Source organism: Budorcas taxicolor, chromosome 18 (assembly GCF_023091745.1).
Source record: "Budorcas taxicolor isolate Tak-1 chromosome 18, Takin1.1, whole genome shotgun sequence".
NCBI classification, from domain to species: Eukaryota; Metazoa; Chordata; class Mammalia; order Artiodactyla; family Bovidae; genus Budorcas; species Budorcas taxicolor.
In genome coordinates, this window is record NC_068927.1 from 16639874 (window position 1) to 16662768 (window position 22895).

At 36.7% G+C, this 22895-nt stretch overlaps 1 protein-coding gene across 1 annotated transcript in view; it reads right to left on the reverse strand.

Moving 5' to 3' along the window:
- Window positions 1–8962: 8962 nt before the first annotated feature.
- The window catches only part of SHCBP1 (SHC binding and spindle associated 1), a 30073-nt gene continuing 16140 nt past the window's right edge, over window positions 8963–22895 (reverse strand). The window contains exons 9-13 of the mRNA XM_052656594.1: window positions 19696–19827; window positions 18922–19040; window positions 12246–12332; window positions 11738–11879; window positions 8963–9288 (exon numbers count right to left, since the gene is read on the reverse strand). Coding sequence (XP_052512554.1) covers window positions 8963–9288; window positions 11738–11879; window positions 12246–12332; window positions 18922–19040; window positions 19696–19827 — 806 coding nt within the window. The remainder of the gene's footprint in view (window positions 9289–11737; window positions 11880–12245; window positions 12333–18921; window positions 19041–19695; window positions 19828–22895) is intronic.

The following is a 22895-nucleotide window of genomic DNA, read 5'->3' on the forward strand; positions in this document are numbered from 1 at the left end:
AGTTCCAGAAAAACATCTATTTCTGCTTTATTGACTATGCCAAAGCCTTTGACTGTGTGGATCACAATAAACTGTGGAAAATTCTGAAAGAGATGGGAATACTAGATCACCTGACCTGCCTCTTGAGAAACCTATATGCAGGTCAGGAAGCAACAGTTAGAACTGGACATGGAACAACAGACTGGTTCCAAATAGGAAAAGGAGTACATCAAGGCTGTATATTGTCACCCTGCTTATTTAACTTCTATGCAGAGTACATCATGAGAAACCCTGGGCTGGAGGAAGCACAAGCTGGAATCAAGATTGCCGGGAGAAATATCAATAACCTCAGATATGCAGATGACACCACCCTTATGGCAAAAAGTGAAGAGGAACTAAAAAGCCTCTTGATGAAAGTCAAAGAGGAGAGTTCAAAAGCTGGCTTAAAGCTCAACATTCAGAAAACTAAGATCATGGCATCCGGTCCTATCACTTCATGGCAAATAGATGGGGAAACAGTGGAAACAGTGTCAGACTTTATTTTTGGGGGGCTCGAAAATCACTGCAGATGGTGATTGCAGCCATGAAATTAAAAGATGTTTACTCCTTGGAAGGAAAGTTATGACCAACCTAGATAGCATATTAAAAAGCAGAGACATTACTTTGTCAACAAAGGTTTGTCTAGTCAAGGCTGTGGTTTTTCCAGTGGTCATGTATGGATGTGAGAGTTGGACTGTGAAGAAAGCTGAGAGCTGAAGAATTGATGCTTTTGAACTGTGGTGTTGGAGAAGACTCTTGAGAGTCCCTTGGACTGCAAGGAGATCCAACCAGTCCATCCTAAAGACCAGTCCTGGGTGTTCATTGGAAGGACTGATGCTGAGGCTGAAACTCCAATACTTTGGCCACCTCATGCGAAGAGTTGACTCATTGGAAAAGACGCTGATGCTGGGAGGGATTGGGGGCAGGAGGAGAAGGGGACGACAGAGGATGAGATGGCTGGATGGCATCACCAACTTGATGCACATGAGTTTGGGTTTACTCCAGGAGTTGGTGATGGACAGGGAGGCCTGGCATGCTGCAATTCATGGGGTCGCAAAGAGTCGAACATGACTGAGCAGCTGAACTGAACTGAACTAACAAGATGATTACTGAAAAGAACAGAAAATTGAATTTAGAGGGAAACTCTGAGAGCAAGACAATGTGACTTTCCAAAAAGAAGTTTGAAATGTTAGGCTTTCTAAATCCGGAAAATTGAAAGAACCCCAGGAATTGTAAACAAATATAGTATCAATACTATGTTGAAAAGTCAAAACGTTAATTTCCTCAAGCACTGGAGAGGATTTGTCTCACTAGCAAATTTTAGATATAAATACCAAGTCAAAAGTAATTCTCCAGTGACTCTGAGTATGTTACCAATGACCACAGATTTGAAATGCATTTTAGAAGCAATGAAACAGAATTAAATAATTTCCAGTGCTATAAAGCTTAATATTACTTTAGAAAGTGTTAAACTCTCTCTCTTATCTTCCTTGCAACTCACTTGGTACCTTGTAAGTGTTGAAGAAAAGCTAAGTGCAGGAGCAGTTTATTAATGTACCAAAAGCCACATCAATGTTAATATGCCTAACACCTCCAGAAAGTTTTTGAGAGATCTAAAATAAAACAGTATGTGAATTCCTAAAAGCCTTGTCAGAAAAATATCACTAGCTATTACCTAGGAGAGCTGCCTTTAGCACGAGGACCAACTATAAGTTAGGGATATTTGATTTTGCAAGAATATTCACAAGTTAACTGCAATGCATTATGCCTCCCATGAAAATAATGTAAAGATTCTAATTAGTTTTTAATTGCTTGATAAATTGGTCCAATTTTACTCACAATGGCCTTTAAAGGGCTATACACCAAGATTATTTCAGTGAGCAAGACAAATTGAAAAGAAAATTGAAAGACCCCAGGGAACCATAAACTAATCTAGTATCAGTACTATGTTGAAAAGTCAAAACATTAATTTCCTCAAGCACTGGAGAGGATATGTCAGCCAACCTGGCCTTCAGGCAATAAAAGCTGAACTCAGAAAGCATGCATGCATGGTAAACTCCTAACTTTGGATGTGAGCAAATCAAATTAGAGTTGGTTAAGATTCTAGAACGTGAATGTGCTCAATTCAGAGTTAATGCCCTGTGATACCACCGTACCAATACTTCCTTTTATTTAAATGCTCCAAAACTGTTTTTATAGTCAAATACCAACCATTCTAGTAAATATTTCAACAGAAATAAGTATAGAGAAACTCAGGAACTTGACCTAGTTACTAACTGGCTATCACAGAGTACCCTAACAGAGAGAGTTAACATAGAAAGACTCCATAACATAGTCTCCTAACTTCTCTCTCTACTAACACAGTCTCCCATTTCTTTTGGAAATGGTTCTCATCTCAGAAGGAGAGTGGTCCTGAAGAGAGATCTCCATTCCCTGCCCAGGAACAGAATCTGGGTAACCTGTTTAAAAACCAGGAATCCTAGCCACTACACCATCAGAGGCTAGAGGCTAGAAGCGAATTGGACCCGGCTCTTTCCGTTTGGAAACAAAAATGTTTCAAGGAGGCAAAAACTATAAGAACAGGCACAAAGTTTATTATTAGAGACACAGTACAATGTATGGGAGAGCACATAGGAAAACAGTCTAAAATCAGAAGTTAGGCAGAAATACACCCCAGAGAGAAAGGGTATGGGCATCCTCTTTGATGAGGAGGAGCCCAGTAAGGTGATTTACATTGCTTATATAGGACAGTCCTTTCAGGTCTTTGCTTACATTTGACCAATTATCTTGTTTCTTTCTTCACATCTTGGACCTTCCCCAGGATGCATGTGTGACTTTTTCCTAAGATGGATTCTACCACAGGCCTATGGGTGCATGTCCTCACTTGTTATGGAGTGGGGCCCTCTCCCTTTTCAACCCCCAAGAAGCCTTCCTGCACATGTGCAGACAGGAAAGTCTTCCTTGACCTCAAGAATGGGCACCTTATTGCTTTACTTTGGCAGAGCTCAACTTTTGCCACTAGCTTTGCCCTTGGAGTGTCTGGATGAGAACAAAGCTTGGATTTCACTCCACTTGACAAACACTAGGTGTCCAGCCCAGAGGCCGTCTTCTACCTCAGTTCCAACCTGGAGGATTAAAGAAGACTTCCACTTTCAGTGAAGATTGAGTAACAAGTTTCAGATTTACCCTCCTGCCTTAAATAACTAGAAAACTGGACAAAACATATGAGACAATGGTTTTCCACACATCAGACAACAGATAACACAGGACTGTGATACCTGAGATGGGAAACAAAATTTTGCCAGCTTTCTGCCTGGAGGCAGTTTCCAGGCCTCAACACAGGGACAGGGAGCAGAGCACAGCTGTTTCACTAAGGTTAGGAAACAGAAATCAAGAGTTTAGAGGCCAAGGTGCCGAGAATTTGCAAGGCAAACTACTAGAGAAAGGAAATGTACAGGAGAGCTTCAGAAACCTGCAGTGGGCCCCTTGAGTAAGGGTTGAGTACCAACCTGCATATGTGTGAAAAAGTTACCCAAGGCTGGGGAAAGGGTCACCAGAAAAGAATGAGCAGAAAAAACTTCACTCTCACCAGCCAAAGTGAAAGGACCTCATAATATATGGGGCACCAGATAGATTTCTGGAAAAGCAAAGAAAGGTGTAAATTGGTCCCAGACTATAAGCTGCTCTGAACCTGCCCAAACAGCTTAAAAACAAACATTGAAATAATTCAACTGATTCCAAGTAACCACATTCCAGGTAAAAAAAACAAAGCCAGCACTATAAAGGACTAAAACAAACTACACATTAACAGAAAATTCATGATGCCTAGCATCCAATCAGAAATAAGCAACCAGAAATGAAACAGGAAAATATGACCCATAACCAAGAGTAAAGCCAATCAATAGAAACAGACACAGAAGCAACAGAGATGATAAAGCTATCAAATAAGGATACTAATAGCTACAATAAATGTGTCCCATAGGATCAAGAAACTAGAAGAAAATATAATCATGTTAAAGAGCAAAAGGAAAGATGTTACAGTCACCCTGAAAAACCATCTTGGGATTAAAAAATACATAATATCTGAAATGGGTGAGATTAATAGCAGTTTAAACTATTTGGAAGAAAATTTTAGTAAACTTGAAGACATATCAATAGAAACTATCCAAAGTGAAACACAAATGAATAATGTATCAGTGACCTTAGGAACAAACTAAAACAGAGAAACATGTATGTAATTAGAATTAAGGAAAGAGAGATGAGAGAGAGAGGAGGACAGAAAAAATATCTGAAAAAAATAAACTCACACAATGAACTCCATGCAGAATAAGTAAAAATAAAACAAATTAAAATCAACACAAAGATATAGGATAATGAAACTACTGACTGACAACCAGTGATAGAATCTTAAAAACAGTCTGCTTGCTAGAAACCATGAAAGTGAAATGATAGTGAACGACATATTTAAACACTGAGATACACTGTCAATTTAGAATTCTCTAAGCAGCAAAAAGTCATCTTTCAAAATTAAAGACAAAATAAAGGCATTTTCAGACAAACAAAATCTAGAAGAATTCACTGTCATCAGACCTATACCAAAAGAAATGATAAGGAATATTATTCAGGTAGAATATGATACCAAATAGAAATTTGGATCTATATAATAAAAGCAGAGACATTACTTTGCCAACTAAGGTCCGTCTAGTCAAGGCAATGGTTTTTCCAGTAGTCATGTATGGATGTGAGAGTTGGACTGTAAGGAAAGCTGAGCGCCGAAGAATTGATGCTTTTGAACTGTGGTGTTGGAGAAGACTCTTCAGAGTCCCTTGGACTGCAAGGAGATCCAACCAGTCCATTCTGAAGGAGATCAACCCTGGGATTTCTCTGGAAGGAATGATGCTAAAGCTGAAGCTCCAATACTTTGGCCACCTCATGCGAAGAGTTGACTCATTGGAAAAGATTCTGATGTTGGGAGGGATTGGGGGCAGGAGGAGAAGGGGACAACCGAGGATGAGATGGCTGGATGGCATCACTGACTCGATGAACGTGAATCTGAGTGAACTCCAGGCGTTGGTGATGGACAGGGAGGCCTGGCATGCTGCGATTCATGGGGTCACAAAGAGTTGGACAGGACTGAGCGACTGAGCTGAACTGAATGAAGAATGGAGTGTGCCAGAAATAAGTCCATACATTAACAAATATAAAAGACAAATTTTTCAATCTTCCTGACAGCTAATAGTTTAAAGCAAAAACGACAGCAAAAATATTGAGGGGCTTATAATCTATGTAAGGATAAAATGTTTGACAACAATAGCACAAGGGAAAGAAGGGAAAATAGACCTTACATATAAGGGGAGAAGACAGTTTATATGTCTATTGTAAACTGTAGAGCAAGGGTCAGCAAATTCAGGCCATAGGACAAATTCATCTTGCTACTTATTTTTGTTCAGAAGCTACGAATGTTTTATACATTTTGGAAGCGGGTGGGTAGAAGGAGATATAAGACCATGTATTTACTATCTGGTTCTTTACAGAAAAAGTTGCTGAGGACTGCCTGGAGCAGGAGCTTTTCTTGGTACAACTGACGTTTTTGGCCAAAATGTCATTCCGCAATGTGAGGGTAGGTACACTGTTAGATTCAGATGTTTACTGGCATCCCTGGCCTCTACCTAATAAACACCATTAGCACTCCACTCTAAGCTGTGACAAGCCAAAATGTCTCCAGACTTCGGCAAACGTCCTTTTGGGGTGGAGGTAAGGGGCCAAACTTGCCTCTAATTGAGAACTACTGCCCTGAAGCAAAACTACAAAATATATATTTAACACGTGTATATAAAATAAGCCAATGGTAGAGATAAAATGGATCCATTTTTTTAAAAAGTTAAAAAAAATCAACCCAAAAGAAGGTAAGTGAAAGTCACTCAGTCATGTCTGACTCTTTGTGACCCGATAGACTATACAGTCCAGAATCCTAGGCCAGAATCCTAGAGTGGGTAGCCTTTCCCTTCTCCAGGGGAATCTTTCCAACTCAGGGATCGAACCCAGGTCTCCCATATTGTAGGTGGATTCTTTACCACTGAGCCACAAGGGAAGCCCAAAAAGAAGGTAGGAAAAAAAAAAAAAGGTTTCCAGAGAAGGCATAAACTGGTACTATTAAGAAAATTAAAGCCCACACCACGGGCAGAAAGGAAATATTTGATTAAAAATTTGCATCCAGAATTAAAAAAAAAAAACAAACCTTACAACTCAGTAAGAGAACCTGATTGGGGGGAATAAAATAAGAAAAGATGTGAATAGACACTTCACCAAAGATAGAGAAATGGCAAGTAAGTATGTGAAAAGATGCTAAACACCATTAATCATAAAGTAAATGCAAACTAAAAACACAATGAGCTGCACATCCGTCACAATACTTAAAATTTAAAAGACTGGCAATTACCAAGTGTTAGCAAAGATGCAGAGCAACTAGAGCTCGCAGAGACTAGGATACCCAACAGCTACACAATGGAAAACGACGCAGCAATAAAAACAAACTACAGACACGTGAAACGATACAGATGTATTTTAAGAGCATTATGCGAAGCTTGACAAGGTGGACACAAAGACTATATACTGAGTTATTCTTCATTATGTATAATTCTAGGAAAAAGCAAAACTATGGGGACTGACAGCAGATCAGAGGTTGCCAGGACCCAACGGGAGGCAGAGGGGATGACTGCAAAGAAAAATGAGGGAACTTTTATTAAAGAGGATGGGGACTTTCAATATTGTGACTGTAGTAGTAGTTACATGACTACGTATTTGTCAAGATTCAAAAAGAGTTGTAGATTTAAAATTGATGATTTTTTTATTATACCAAAGAAAGAGATAAATGTTAATTACAAGAAGGTTTTGAAGGTTTTCAAAAGGGGAAGTGAGGCTATATTTTCCTCTGGTGACTAGGAGGAAGAATAACTTGCTACAATGCAGGATGGCTAGAAAATACTTCTATTCAAATTTGATTGAGTGCTAGTGATGTAGATTCTTGTAACAAAATATACACTTAGCTACAGATTATCAGACAGTAGTTTTTAAGCCAGAGGGTCAACTAACGGCAAACATGGGAATTTAGCATGATTCCAGTGAAGTGGGGAAAAAATGAACTAGTCAACAGACACTATCAAGAGAACTTGCTAACCACTGAGAGAAAAAGAATTTTACATCATAACATACATAAAACCAAATTACAGGTGGATTAGAACTGTAAATTTAAATAAGCCTACTTGTACTAGAAGATAATATAAAATACGTTTATAAGCTTGTAATAGACAAGCCCTATGTAAACAAGTCACAAGACTCAGAAGAGTGGATTTGACTATATATTAATACTTAATCTCAAGTAAAAACTTTTTCCATGTCAGTATTTTCACTTGAACTGTCAAATCCCTCGAGGGCTCTCTCTATACTCCCTGAACTAAGTTATCTGAGATGCTCAATCCTCCCCAATAAGCAAAATGGACTCTATGTAACTTAAATAAGAATATACTATGTCTATTCACTAACATCATTTGAACAAAAATTAATATATAGTAAGGTTAGATTTAAACTGAGATAGAAATGAAATCTGAAAAACCATCATCCTATAATAAGGAACAAAGAAGGTATTAACTTGACTTACCTGGTCATTCTCTTGACACTCTATCTAGTAAGTTACCAGAGAAAATAAACAAAATCTAAACTCTAAGATAAAACAGAAATTTAATCAGAAAACCAATTTGATCTTTTTAAGTTGAATAAATGGTTTTCAAATAAGAATTTAGCTCAAGTGATACAGAATTAATTGGTATTACTTTTGGAATAGGATTTAAAGAGTAAAAGAAAGATGCCTTGCAATGGTCAAACGAAAAATCTAACACAAATTCTTCCACACTTTTTAGCATCTGAAAAATAAAATTATAACTTATTCAAATTTAAGAAACAATTTCTCTGAGAAAAAATTTTAATATTCTTTCTGAAACACTAAAATGATGTCAAAATACTGTATACACTTCAAAAGATCACACATGCACACATGCACTATGGCCCATAATGCATTTGAAAAAATATTGCAAGATTCATTATTTTCATCATTGTAATTTTAATCAGTAGGCACATTAATGTCACATATACTTTTTTTATAATATAAATATTTTTAAAAGCTGTACTTTACAATAAGATATCAAGAACATAGAGCTGATATGTTTATAGGTAATCATTTTGCCTATGTAAGAAATCTGATCAGAGTACTCTTATGGTGAAAGAAAAGTACCTTCTTTTTAATCATTCATATTCAGCAACAGGGAAAATGCTCTATGTACACACTGGCTCTGAATAACACATTTCATTCCTGTTTCAAACCTGCTATGCTGTTATTGCTTTAATGATTACATAAAAGTTCAACATAAAAAGGCATTTCCACTCAAGATTCTCAGTAAGTCTGATAGGGCAGGTCACCTCCCAATCATAAAAGCTTTCATGCAAATATTTTAAGTATTATGCAAATAAAGCATGGATATCAGACTCACTATAATTGGGATTAAAAAGACAACTACAAGAACACTGCATATTGATACACTATGTTTTTGTGCAATCACCTGGCATTCTCTGCCTTTTTTCTTCATCTTTGAAGTGCTAATTTATACTAGAAAGTTATTAATAGACTTAATGTTGGAACTATGTATTTGAGAAAGCAAGACTTTCTGGATAAGAATCTCCAAATATTTTCTATTTTGTTTTTATGACTTTATTAAAGACAGAGTGTTTTACGTGCAACGCTTGCAGAGAGAAATAAAGCTACATTTCACTCAAATCCAACTGAATATATCAGATACAAAATATAGACATGAAGCAAAGTATGATAGCAGCAGTGATTCTTGGGGGCAACGTGCAAAATTCAATATTTTGCTATCTATTTACATCACAGTGGTCAAAAAAGAAATGTGCCAAAACTCCCTTTCCCATTCCACTTGAACTGGTTCCCCACGATTGAAACAAACATCTCCTGTGACATTAAGTTGTCATCAGCTTGTGTGATCCCCAGTTCACTCAACCTTTTCTTCTTCATCTGGCCTTTTTGTGTGGAGGCAGCAACTAGTTCATTTACAATTTCACAATTGCCTTCAACTTGCTCAGAAAGCTCAGCTCTCGCATAAAGCTCCATTTTACCAGTTGCGCATTGAATCAGCTCTTCGAGATCCACTCTCCCAGCCTCATCTGCCTCTCCACTTGTCTGAACTTTAAGTGCTTTATTTTCTGGGAAAAGAAAAAGCCATATTATAAAAATTGAGTTAAATATACAAACTAACCCAACTAAAACATGTATTTCTACAGTCTATCAGAGCTTTCAAGTTATTTCTGTCAAGGGGTCCTGTGTCATTTGACTGGACTTTCCAAACTCTCTGCCATAGTGTCTCAACAAGCAGTTGTATTAATTGTCAAGGCTTCCTGACCTTCATACAGGATTACCAACTTCGAATTTTCTCTTTTTATCCTAGATCTCATTCATTCAACAGACCTCTCCTGGGTATTTACTAAGCACTGTATTAGAAGCTAGATACAAAGATAAACAGAACAGTACTAGTACTTTAGTTTCCCTAAAGGAACTCCCAATTTAGCAGCTTTATAAGTGATTGCCTATGACAGGCAGAATTCTAGATGGCCCTGTGATGCCTGCCCCTTGTTACTTTTTGACTGTTAAATGGTAAAAGGACCTTGCAGATGTAATTAAGGTTACTTATCAGTTGACCTTAAGAAAAGGATGTAACTCAGGTATTCCTAACCTAATCATATGAATCCTTTAACAGCAAGGTTTTCCCTGGTTGGATGATGAAGAAGAAAGCATCAAGAGATTCAAAGCGTGAGAAAGATTTGAAGCGTGGGAGGGAGGTCCTCTGTTGCTGAAATGGAGGAGGTCATGGGGGCAATAACCCAATAGTGATCCCTAAGAGCTGAGAGCAACCCCTAGCCAACAGCTGGCAATAACAATAAAAAATAAGAGATCTCTGTCCTACAACCTCAAGGAAATTGATTCTGCCGAGAACATAAGGAACCTGGAAGCAGATTCTCTCCCAAAGATTTCAGATAAGGGCCCTGCCCAGCTGATACCTCACTTTCACCCTTGTGAGACCCTAAGCAGATAACCCAGCCAAGCTCACCTTAACTTCTGACCTATAGAACTGTGAGGAGAAAAAGAACTAACAGATAGCTGGAGTGGACCTTGAAGGATGAGAAGGACTGCTCATCATCCTTTAAACGTTCCTCACCCATGCCAAGGCATAATCCTGCATGGCTGAGATTTCATAGTGATCTGGGTCATGGCTTGGAATTCAAGAATTTCCTGCAAATCAAAACCACAATGAGGTACCACCTCACGCCAGTCAGAATGGCTACTATCAAAAAGTCTACAAACAATAAATGCTGGAGAGGGTGTGGAGAAAAGGGAACCCTCTTACACTGTTGGTGGGAATGCAAACTAGTACAGCCACTATGGAGATCAGTGTGGAAATTGCTTAAAAAACTGGAAACAGAACTGCCATATGACCCAGTAATCCCACTGCTGGGCATACAGACTGAGGAAACCAGAATTGAAACAGCCACGTGTACCCCAGTGTTCATCCCAGCACTGTTTACAATAGTCAGGACATGGAAGCAACCTAGATGTCCATCGGCAGACGAATGGATAAGAAAGCTGTGGTACATATACACAATGGAATATTACTCAGCTATTAAAAAGAATGCATTTGAATCAGTTCTAATGATGTGGATGAAACTGGAGCCTATTATACAGAGTGAAGTAAGTCAGAAAGAAAAACACCAATACAGTATATCAATGCATACATATAGAATTGAGAAAGATGGTAACGATGACCCTATATGTAAGACAGCAAAAGAGACACAGATGTAAAGAACAGTCTTTTGGACTCTGTGGGAGAGGGCGAGGGTGGGATGATTTGAGAGAATAGCACTGAAACATGTATATTATCATATGTGAAACAGATCGCCAGTCCAGGTTCAATGCATGGGATAGGGTGCTCAGGGCCGGAGCACTGGGATGACCCTGGGGGACGGGAAGGGGAGGGAGGTAGGAGCGGGGTTCAGGATGGGGAACACATGTACACCCAGGGCTGATTCATGTCAATGTATGGCAAAAACGACCACAATAATGTAAAGTAATTAGACTCCAATTAAAATAAATAAATAAATAAATAAATACAAAGAAATTCAAGAATTTCCAACTGAGTTAGCTCAGCTTTGCTGCCAAGAAAGACAGCTGTCAGGGAGACATTTACTTTTACAAAAAAAAAACAGAGGCAAACTCTGTGATCCCCTCCAGTCAAACGCAGTTTTCAACCTGGCACGTTCGTTTTCCTGCTTCCATCCTTAAACGCTGAAAGGGCTCGGTAGCAACAGCCGCCACTGCTGGTGCATGCCCACCCTTAGTCCGTGAGTCTAGAGAGAGCCAAACACGGGAAGGGGACTGCAGGACTGCAGAAGCCACACATCAAGGCTTTGGCCAGCTGACCTGGAAAGTTTCTCTCACACTAGGCTCCATATTATAGCTTTACCAGGCTTCTCTATCTCGGTGCCTAAGTGTATGCTAGTTATCTTTTTTTAAGGAGAAGATCTCTATCTTTAGTTGGAGCTTAGTGCTGAAATAAACTAGGTAGAGATTTTATTTAGAAAATTACTAAATATACCATACCTTCAGTTTCATCTTGGGCGTCTTCTTGCAGATCAGAGAAAATTGTAGGTTTCACCAAGACAACACCATAACCTTCATTATTATGTATGACATTATTCACCATGGATATTTTGGGAATGTCATAATGTTCATCTAAGAAGTCCTGTGACATTGAAAACAAATGTTTCAAGGAACTGTCACATTCAACACTGCCTGCTTTAAAAATCTTCTCACTTTTTTCAGGCTATTCTAAAAATAAAAATAGAAAGCTATGCTTATTAATATGCAGTAGCACAATCTGAGCTCTGAATGACACAGCATTCCTGTTATTTCTGCAGATCTATGGGCAGCAAAGTATTCACAAGAGATTTTCAACCACCAACTATTGATATCATTAAAATTTATATACTGTTTATGCTTTTTAAAACAGAAAACAGAAATAACATGGGAATTTCATAAAACATAACTGTTTCTTAGGTAAAACCTAAATTCTACCCTTTGGAAAGAGGGTATCTCAGCAGGGGCTCACCTTAATGAGGATCCCTTCCTTGCAGTGATGGATCCCGTTATCACTCAGAGTGCACTTACTCCCAGGATATATTTCTACACCAGCACCCTACAAATTACATTTTAAAGTAATCACAGTCAGTTTTAAATAGGCAGGACTATAAAAGAAGGTTTATCACTTCTTAGACTTTTAATGTAGCACAAATATAAAGTGTTTTATAGAAAGTTTTATTAAGTATTTCTAATCAACATTTCCATTTGCTTAATTTCCAGCAAGTTGTCTATCATTTATCATATTCAGATATCATATAGACACACACATACACACACACACACACACACACACACACACACACACACACACACAACAATGGCTAAGAGTTTCAACACTTGATTACTATTTCACTCTTTCATTCTGGACAAATTAGTTTTCTGATTCTGCCCCAAAAATGTCAGTTAACAATTACATTGAAAGAGGCACATACTAAAAATAACCATTCTCTTAGATATACTCAATTAGTTGGAGAACAGTGTTCAAATCTAGTAAAATATTGTAAATTGTAGATAGAAATAAGGCTCTACATTTTGAAAAGCACACCAGTTCAAGAATATACCAACATAACTTGAAAATCATTTCTGTGAATTAAAATAACTAATGCTCCCCACTACTACACAGTTTCCAGCAGAAACTCTGAAAGCCAAAGGGCACAATATATTTAAAGTGATAAAAGGGAAAAAAAACTAAAATCAAGAATACTTTATCTGTGAAAATAATCTGAAAAAAAATACATATACATATATATGTTTTAACAGACTCATTTTGCTGTACACCTGAAACTAACCCAATATTGTAATATATCAACTATGCTTGAACAAACAAATAAACAAAAAAGAAATCCCCATATTGGACACCAGCTGATAAAAAGGCCAGCATACTTCATGGTCTGTCCAAAAGAAAAGAAAGGCAACAGGGATGGCCAGGGACACATAAGACATTCCTGGCCTGAAATGTGGTGGGAAGGAAGATACCCTGCAGGGACAGTGAAGTTAAGCGGGGGTTAAGGAGAAAACTGGAGCCCAGAGGAGGCATCCTACCATCCTGGCTACATCACTCCCCTTTTACTGAGATACAACTCACATACCATGCAATTCACCCAGTTAAGTTTAATGTACCATTCAATCGTTTTTAGTATATTCACAGAGTCGTGCAACCATTACCACAGTGTTAAAATACTTTCATTGTCTTAGTACAAGACCCTGTACCCTTTAGCTATTACTCCAATCCCTTCTTCCCCACTCTATGCACAGCCCTAGGCAACCACTACTTTATTTTTAATCCATATAGATGTGGCTATCCTGGACATTTCACATAGAATGAATTATAAACTATGTTGAAAAAAAGAGAGAGAATACTTTATCCAGCAAGGCTTTCATTCAGATTTGATGGAGAGATCAAAAGTAAAGCAAAAACTAAAAGCATTCAGCACCACAGAAGCAGCTTTTCAAGAAATCTCAAATGGAATTCTCTAAGCAAACAAGAAAAGGTCACTACTAGAAACATGAAAATTATGAAAGGAAAAGCTCGTTGATTGATAAAAGCAGCTATACAGTAAAAGTAGTAAATCAACCACGTACAAAGCTCACAGGAAGATTAAAAGATATAGTAAAATCATCTACATGGGGAATTAGTAGTTAAGGGATTACAAAAGGATGTAAAATAAAATGTCAAAAAACAGTAACTGTAGGGGAAGGGGAATAAAATTGCAGAGTTGTTAAAAATGTATTTGAAATTGAGATCAGCAACTTAAAATAATTACATATACATAAGAGTTGATATATATATATAAATCTCACTGTAACCACAAATCAAAAATCTATAACAGACAGAAAAAGAGAAAGGAATCCAAATATAATAGCAAAGACAGTCATCAAATCATAAGGGAAGAGAACAAAAAGAAAGAAAGGAACAATAAAGAACTACAAAAACAACCCAAAACAATGAACAAAATGATAATAAATACATCTCTATCAATACTTTAAATGTAAATGGACTCAGTTCAGTCGCTCAGTTGTGTCCGATTCTTTGCGACCCATGAACTGCAGCACATCAGGCCTCCTTGTGCATCACCAACTCCTGGAGTTTCCCCAAACTCATGTGCATCAAGTCAGTGATGCCATCCAGCCATCCCATCCTCTGTCGTCCCCTTCTCCTCCTGCCCCCAGTCCCTCCCAGCATCAGGGTCTTTTCCAATGAGTCAACTCTTCGCACGAGGTGGCCAAAGTATTGGAGTTTCAGCTTCAACATCAGTCCTTCCAATGAACTAAATTCTCCAATTAAGACACAGAGTAGCTGAATGGATATAAAATAAGACCCATGTATATATACTCTCTACAAGAAACTACTTCAGATCTAAAGACACACAAACTGAAAATGAACGAATGAAAAATGGTACTCCATGTAAATGAGAAAAAAAAATAAAAACTGGGATAGCAATATTTATACCAAACAAAATAGTCTTGAAAACAGAAACTGTAACGAGAGAGAACAAAGGAAATGACATAAATATAAAGGAGTAGACCCAACAAGAAGATGTATCAATTGTAAATATGTATGCACTGACACAGGCGAATATAAAGAAACTGACAGTAATACAATAATAGTAGACTACTTAACACCCCCTCAATGGATACATCATCTAGGGAGAAAATCAATAAGGAAACACTGGCCAGATGGACTTAATAAATACCATTCCATTCAAAAGAAGCAGAAGACATCCTTTACAAGTGCATATGGCAATTCTACAGCCAGAAAACAAATCTCAAAATTCTAGAAAACTGAAATCCTATCAAGCACCTTTTCTGATCACAATTGTATGAGACTAGAAATCAACTACAAGAAAAAAGACTGCAAAAAACACAAACATGTACAAGTTAAACAACATGATACTAAACAAACAATGGGTCAATGAAGAAATTAAAAAAACAAACAAACCTGGAGACAGATGAAAACAAATGATCCAAAACACAATGATGAAAATAAAAACACAATGATCCAAAATCTATGGAATGCAGCAAAAGCAGTTTTAAGGGACAAGTTCACAGTGAAATAAGCCTACCTCAGAAAACAAGAAAGATCTCAAATAAACAATGCAATGTTAAAGGAACTAGAGAAAGAACAAAGAAACTCCAAAGTCAGGATAAGGAGATAAATAACAAAGATCAGAGTATAAATAAATGAAGTAGAGACTGGAAAATAATAGAAAAGTTCAATGAAATCAAGAGCTGGTTCTTTGAAAATATAAACAAAATTGATGACCCTTCAGCCAGACTCACAAAGAAAAAAGAGAGAGGGCCCAAATAAAACGAGAAATGAAAGAGGACAAGTTACAACTGATACCACAGAAATACAAAGGATCATCTAAGACTACAAGGAACAGTTTTATGCCAATAAAAGGGCAACCTAGAAGTAATAGATAAATCTCTAGAAATGTACAATCTTTAAAGACCAAATCAGGAATAAATAGAAAATATGAACAGATCAATTACAAGTAATGAAATTGAATCAGTAATTTAAAAAGCTCTCAGCAAACAAATGTCCAAGACCAGACATCTTCACAGGTGAATTCTACCAAACATACAAAGAAGAGTCCACATCTATCCTTAAATTATCCCCCAAAATTGAAGAGGTACATCCCCAAACTCATCCATGAGGCCACCATCATCCTGTTAAAACCAGAAACAGACAACACACACACAAAAATCACAGGCCAATATTCTTGACAGTCATAGATGAAAAAAATCCTCAACAAAACGTTAGCAGATAGAATCCAACAATACATTAAAAGGATCATATGCTATGATCAAGTGGGATTAACCTAGAGAAACACAGATGGTTCAATATCTGCAAATCAATCAACATGACATAACACATTAACAAATCAAAGAATAAAAAAATCATTTGATGATCTCAGTTGCTGCAAAGAAAATTTTGGACAAAATTCCATATCTATTTATGGATTGTCAACAAAGTGTCCATTAATGGAATATACATCAGTATAATGAATGATACACAGCTAATACCATACTCAATGGTGAGAAGCTGAAAGTATTTTCTCTAACAATCTGGAAAACATGACAAGGATGCCCATTCTTATCATTATTATTCAATGTGGTACTGAAAGTCTAACCACAGCAATCAGACAAAAGATAAAAGAAATTCAAATAGGAAAGAAGTAAAACCATCACTGTTTTCAGATGACATGATACTATCCATCAAAAATCCTAAAGACATCACCAAAATCCTACTAGAACTATCATGAATTTGGTAAAATTGAAGAATACAAAATTAACATACACAAATCTGTTACCTTTCCATACACTCATTATCAGAAAGAGGAATTTAAAAAACTATCCAATTTACAATCACATCAAAAAGAAAACCTACGACTAAATCTAATTAAGGAGGTAAAAAACCTGTATATTTAATGAGACTTCCCTGGCAGTCCAGTGGTTAAGCCTCTGCACTTTCACTGTAGGGTGTGTGGGGTCAATCGCTGGACAGGGAACTAAGATCCCATATGACATGTGGCATGGCCAAGAGAAAAAATAAAGCTGCACTTATAAAACGTAAGAAACTGATGAAAGAAATCAAAGATGACACCAATAGATGGAAAGATATACTGTGCTAGTGGCTTGGAAGAATACTGTTAAAATGACCATACTACTCAACAAAATCAACATATTCAAAGCAATTCCTATCAAAACACCAATGGCATTTTCCACAGAACTAGAATAATTCTAAAATTTGTATGGAAACACAAAAGACCCCAAATAGCCAAAACAATCTTGAGAGAGAACAACAAAACAAGAGGTATCATGTTCCCTAACCTCAAGCTATACTACAAAGGTGTAGTAATCAAAACAGTATGGTACTGGCACAAAAACAGGAGAAATCTTTGCACCCTAGGGCTAGACAAAGAATTCTTACACATAAAAGAAAAAATTGATAAACTGGCCTTCATCAAAATTTAAAACTTTGTTCTGTCTGTAAAAGCCTCATGAAAACAATGAAAAAACAAGCTACACACTAGCACATCTGTAAATGATGTACCCAACTGAGGATTCCTATCTAGAATTTATAAAGAACTCTCAAAACTCTACAGTAAAAAAAAAAATAATAATCCAATCAGAAAATGTACAAAAGTCTTGAATTTTTCACTGAAGGTAAGGGTAGCAAAAAAGCACATGAAAAAAATGTTCATCATTTATTAACCACTGCTGCTGCTGCTAAGTCGCTTCAGTCGTTTCCGACTCTGTGCGACCCCATAGACAGCAGCCCACCACGCGCCCCCGTCCCTGGGATTCTCCAGGCAAGAACACTGGAGTGGGTTGCCGTTTCCTTCTCCAATGAATGAAAGTGAAAAGTCAAAGTGAAGTCGCTCAGCCGTGTCTGACTCTTAGCGACCCCATGGACTGCAGCCTACCAGGCTCCTCCGTCCATGTGATTTTCCAGGCAAGAGTACTGGAGTGGGGTGCCACTGCCTTCTCCTAGGGAAATACAAATTAAAACACACCTATCAAAATGGCTAAAATTAAGAAGTAGTGAAAATACCAAATATGGATCATTGGATCCATAATACCAAACCAAAAATTGGATCCAATACAAAAAATTTGATCAAAAATACCAAACTAGATCATTCAGACTTTGTTAGTGGGAATGTAAAATGGTACAACTAATCTGGAAAACAGTTTGGCAGTTTCTTTTAAAAAAGTAAGCATACAACTAACCACAGGTCCTGCAACTATACTCCTAGGTATTTACCCCAGAGAAATGAAAATGATGGTCACACAAAAACCTGTACACCAATGTTCACAGTAGCTTTATTTACAAAATCCCCAAACTGGAAACAACAGATGTTACTGAACAAGTGAACAGTTAAAAGTGTGGAACAATCATACACGGAGTACTACTTAGCAATAAAAAAAGAACCTGTTGGTAGATGCAGCAACCTGTATGCAGATCCAGAGAACTGTGCTGAATGAAAAAAGCCAGTTTCAAAAGGGTATATACTGTATGATTCTATTTACATAACATATTTGAAATGATGAAATAATGGAAATGGAGAACATATTAGCATTTGCCTGTGATTAAGGAGAAGGTCAGAAGGAGAGGCACACAGACAGCTTTAAAGAGCAACATGAAGGATCCCTGTAGTGATGGAAATATTCAACTTAACTGAATTTTATCCTGGTTGTGATGCTGTACTATAGTTTGGGAAGATATTACAATTAGAGGAAACTGGTAAAAGGCACACATATAGGCTATTTCTGTATTATTTCTTACTACAGAATGTGAATCTACAATTATCTCAAAATAAAAATTTGATTTAAAAACAGCAAACAAGCTTCAATTACTACATCACTTACAAAGTTACAACTTGAAAAGTCTAACCTCATTTTTAAAGGTATGACAGAGAAACTGTGAGATGCATTACTGTCTTCCTAATAATCTGTTTTGAAAATGCTAAATAAGAAGAACATTATACAATTGAGTCTGGCCAACTTAATGCATGTAAGTATCTGAAGTTCTCTGAAGAAAGAGAACAGAAGTATGTATTTACATCTTGTCCTACATTTTATTTATCTATTTAGAACTTAAAACCTAAGTTACTCCCCAAAAGGGTAAGAGATGATCATACCTTGGCACCATATAAATCTGAGTTCTTCATTAAAAATTCTGCTGAAGTTCGTACTGTGACTCCTGTGGTTTCACACTGCAGTACACAGTTTTCCAATGTAGTCTTGCCACGGTGAATGACTATGATGAAAACATGCAATCAAATGCTTTAAGAAGTAATGTATCTTTTATAATATTAGAAATGGCCTAGAGTTGATATTAGATAGTCTAAATAATTCTCATTTAAACTTTGTTACTGAAATTATGAATTCTTAATTTATAAAAACAATGACTATTTTGAGCTATTTTCTAAAATCTAAAAGCAGTATTTTTAAAAAAGAATGACTTGACCTCAGAAATGCAAAATCATGTCAAAAATCACTTCTCATTACAAAAAAAAATATGAAAATAACTTTCATGACTGTCTTACAAGAGAGAAGAAAAGGAGGCCCAATTCAAAATAGGGGATACAAATCCCAGGAAACAAATACTATCACAATGTGAAGATAGCTGGTTTGAGTCCAAGACTAAATCAAATACAAAGAACACAGACCACATATTAGAATGTTCTAGTAGAAAAAAATGATCACTCAGAAACAAATATAAAATTTTCAAGAATACATTGAACTAGTATTCACTTTAGAGTAAGCTTCCTAAGTTGTCTAGCTATGTACATAATTAACCAGCTTTTCATACTACTCAAGAGTGGTATTTCATTAAATTCTATCTTCCAGGGGAAGTAAAGCTTTTCTTCAAAGCCTGGAAAAAATAATAAATGAAATATTCAGATATTTACTCAAGATTCCTTCTACGGCATCATGCTGGACAAATTTTATGCTTGAGATTTTAATATCTGCACCCGTACAATCCACAAAAGTGTCTCCTTTGCCTCTCTTTTCTATCACAATATCATCTGGTAGACCATATCCTAAGGAAGAGAGCAAGAACATTTAGGATGGGGGAGGGGAAATGTCTAAGCACAAAATTTCTATGACACATTTCTTCATTTCAAATGACTCGAAATGATAGTTAAGACCAGTCAACCCGGTTACATGTAAATAAAATCGAGGGACTTTCCTGGGGGTTCCGTGGTTAACAATTGCCTTAACTGAGCGACTGAACTGAACTCCAGCGCAGAGGGTGCAAGTCAGATCCCTGGTTGGGGAGCTAAGATCCCATGTGCCTCATGGTCAAAAAACCAAAACATAAAACAGAAGCAATATTCCAACCAATTCAATAAAGACCTCTTTAAAAAAAAAAGGTCCACATCAAAAAAAGAAAAATCTTAAAAAAAAAAAAAAATCTATTTCTCCACATATCTAGCTTGAGTTTTACCAAGGCATACAATTTGTTAACAACTGCTTGCATATCAGGAAGACTACCCCCTATCAGTCATCTCATACCAGTTTCGGCAGTAAACTCACTTACAAAACTGCTACTAAAAAATAATAATCTTAAGTACTCACAGCTGGGTCAGAAGGCTTTAATCCATTTAGCCTTTATAAATTTTTACTTCCCAACCCAAAGATTCTATTATTCTAATGCAATTAGATTTGAAAAAGCAAAAGCATTTCTCAAGATTTTCTCATTTTTATATTCTCTTAACCAGATTGACCTAAAATCTGACAAACTGGCTTAGAACAGTTTTAACTATTGGAAAAATAGGTCTACCTTGTTAACCAATAAAAAACATTGTTCTCTACAAATCTTAATCAAACTAATAATGCAGGTAGACCTCTGAGTGGGCTTATGAAAAACCGGAGTATCAAAAACTAGAAAACTTTGCCTGACTTTATCATAAACCAGAAATTACACAGACAAAGCTTTAAGAATTAACTCTCATTGTCTAAACATCAAAGACTCATTGTTGAGTCTTTGCTTGAGGAAATGAAAGTAGTAAAACGTTAAACAGGCAAAATCTCTAAAGTTTTCTACATTTGAAGAGGGTGGGGGCACTAGAGAATGCAAGAGGACCCCACCCATGGGAATGCTACTAATGCTGCATTCTAGATGACTAGATTGTAAATGTTTTCCCCAGATTCTTTTTATATGTCTATGTGTACTTTGCACATTTTTAAAAATAATAACTTTTTATCATCAGAAAATTAAAAATATAAAAAGGATGGCCATGTTACATTATATAAACAAGTTACATAATCCTAGCCATTTAAAACACAAAGCCTTCACCTAAGTGAATGGATTTTCTAAACAAGAAAAATTCTATTATAAGTACTATTAATACCATGCAAATAGTGGGTACTCAATATATATCATTTGTTATAAGTGCTAGCTATAGATCAGATAAGCTATCATATAAGCTTTAATCTACCTCATAAACAATTAGTCCATATAGTCACACCAGAGATACCATCTGATTCCCCAAATTCTCAGAAATGCCCTATGTTCATATATTTATAGTCATTCTTACACTTAACTATCAGAATTCTATACGGTTATTTATGCGCTTAGTTGTTCAGTTGTGTCCAACTCTTTGTGACCCCATGGACTGTTGCCTGCCAGGTTCCTCTGCCCGTGGACTTTTCCAGGCAAGAATACTGGAGTGGGGTACTTCCTACACCAGAGGATCTTTCTGACCCAAGGATTGAACTCTCATCTCTTGCATCTCCTGCAATGGCGGGTGGATTCTTTACCACTAGCACCACCTGGGAAAGTGGAAGTCGCTCAGTTGTCTCCAATTCTTTGCGACCCTATGGACTATATAGTCCATGGAATTCTCCAGGCCAGAATACTGGAGTGGGTAGCCTTTCCCTTCTCCAGGGGATCCTCCCAACCCAGGCATCGAACCCAGGTTTTCCACATTGCAGGCAGATTCTTTACCAGCTGAGCCACAAGGGACATCCAAGAATACTGGAGTGGGTAGCCTATCCTTCTCCAGGGGGATCTTCCTGACCCAGAAATCAATCCGGGGTCTCTCTCATTGCAGGTGGATTCTTTACCAACTGAGCTATCAGGGAAGCCTTGGTTATTTGTGGCACATGGCACAATTACATTATAATTTCCTCACCAATCTAGGAAGAATGCTTATCCACCATATAATCTATAATATCAATGCTGTTTGCACTATGCCAAAAAAATTAAGTGCTTTTATTGCTGTGATTTATTCTACAGATGTGTTATTTATAAAACACACATCTGTCATATATCAAATGTTGGAGAGGAAACAGAACAAAAATTATACACATAAAATAAAAAAGGGGGTGAGGTGGTGTATTGGTGAACAGCAGGATATCAAACTCCCAGCCTAGCTTCTATTAAGAAGTTTTGGCAAGATAAAGAACAAAGCTTAAGCAGTTTGTGAACAGCTGCACCAATCCCAAAATAATATAGGATTTTTTGCATTACAAGTTTTATTGCTAACTTGAAGTTCTTTTGATAAATAGTTGAACAGGTGCATCTAAATTTGACAAGCTATGGAAACACAAAAGACCAAGGTGAACTACTGTAAAGCAACCTAAATTTAGGAATCACTCTAAATGTACAGTAAGATTATAACAGCTAAAAGCTATTTTTAATAGACTCAACGCTAATGTTCTCAAAAGTACACTTTAGAAGTTGTGACATTCAGAAGTTCTTAAAATAATTAAGATAAAGATTTTCAGTCTACTTTCAAGTTGGACCTATACCTCTCACAAAAATAAGCTAAATTTAAAACAAAAACCATGCACCAATATATCTACAACATACATGAAATAAGTGGAGACAACAAATTAAAAAATAGTAAACTTTAAAATAATATTGCTGGGAATTTTTTTTTAATTCTAGAAATGAATTCATCAACCACCTATAGTCTGGAATTATGTTTCTCCCTAGTGGTTGTTCCTCTATATTTTTGTCTTCCCAACATTTATAATGTCGTAAAGACTCATACTTCACGTTGCTCAAACACTGAGTCAATAACCTATACACTTCAAAAACCCTTAATGTTTCCAGGCAACTCATTTGAAATTAATTGGGTTGAATAAAATTCTTAGAGCT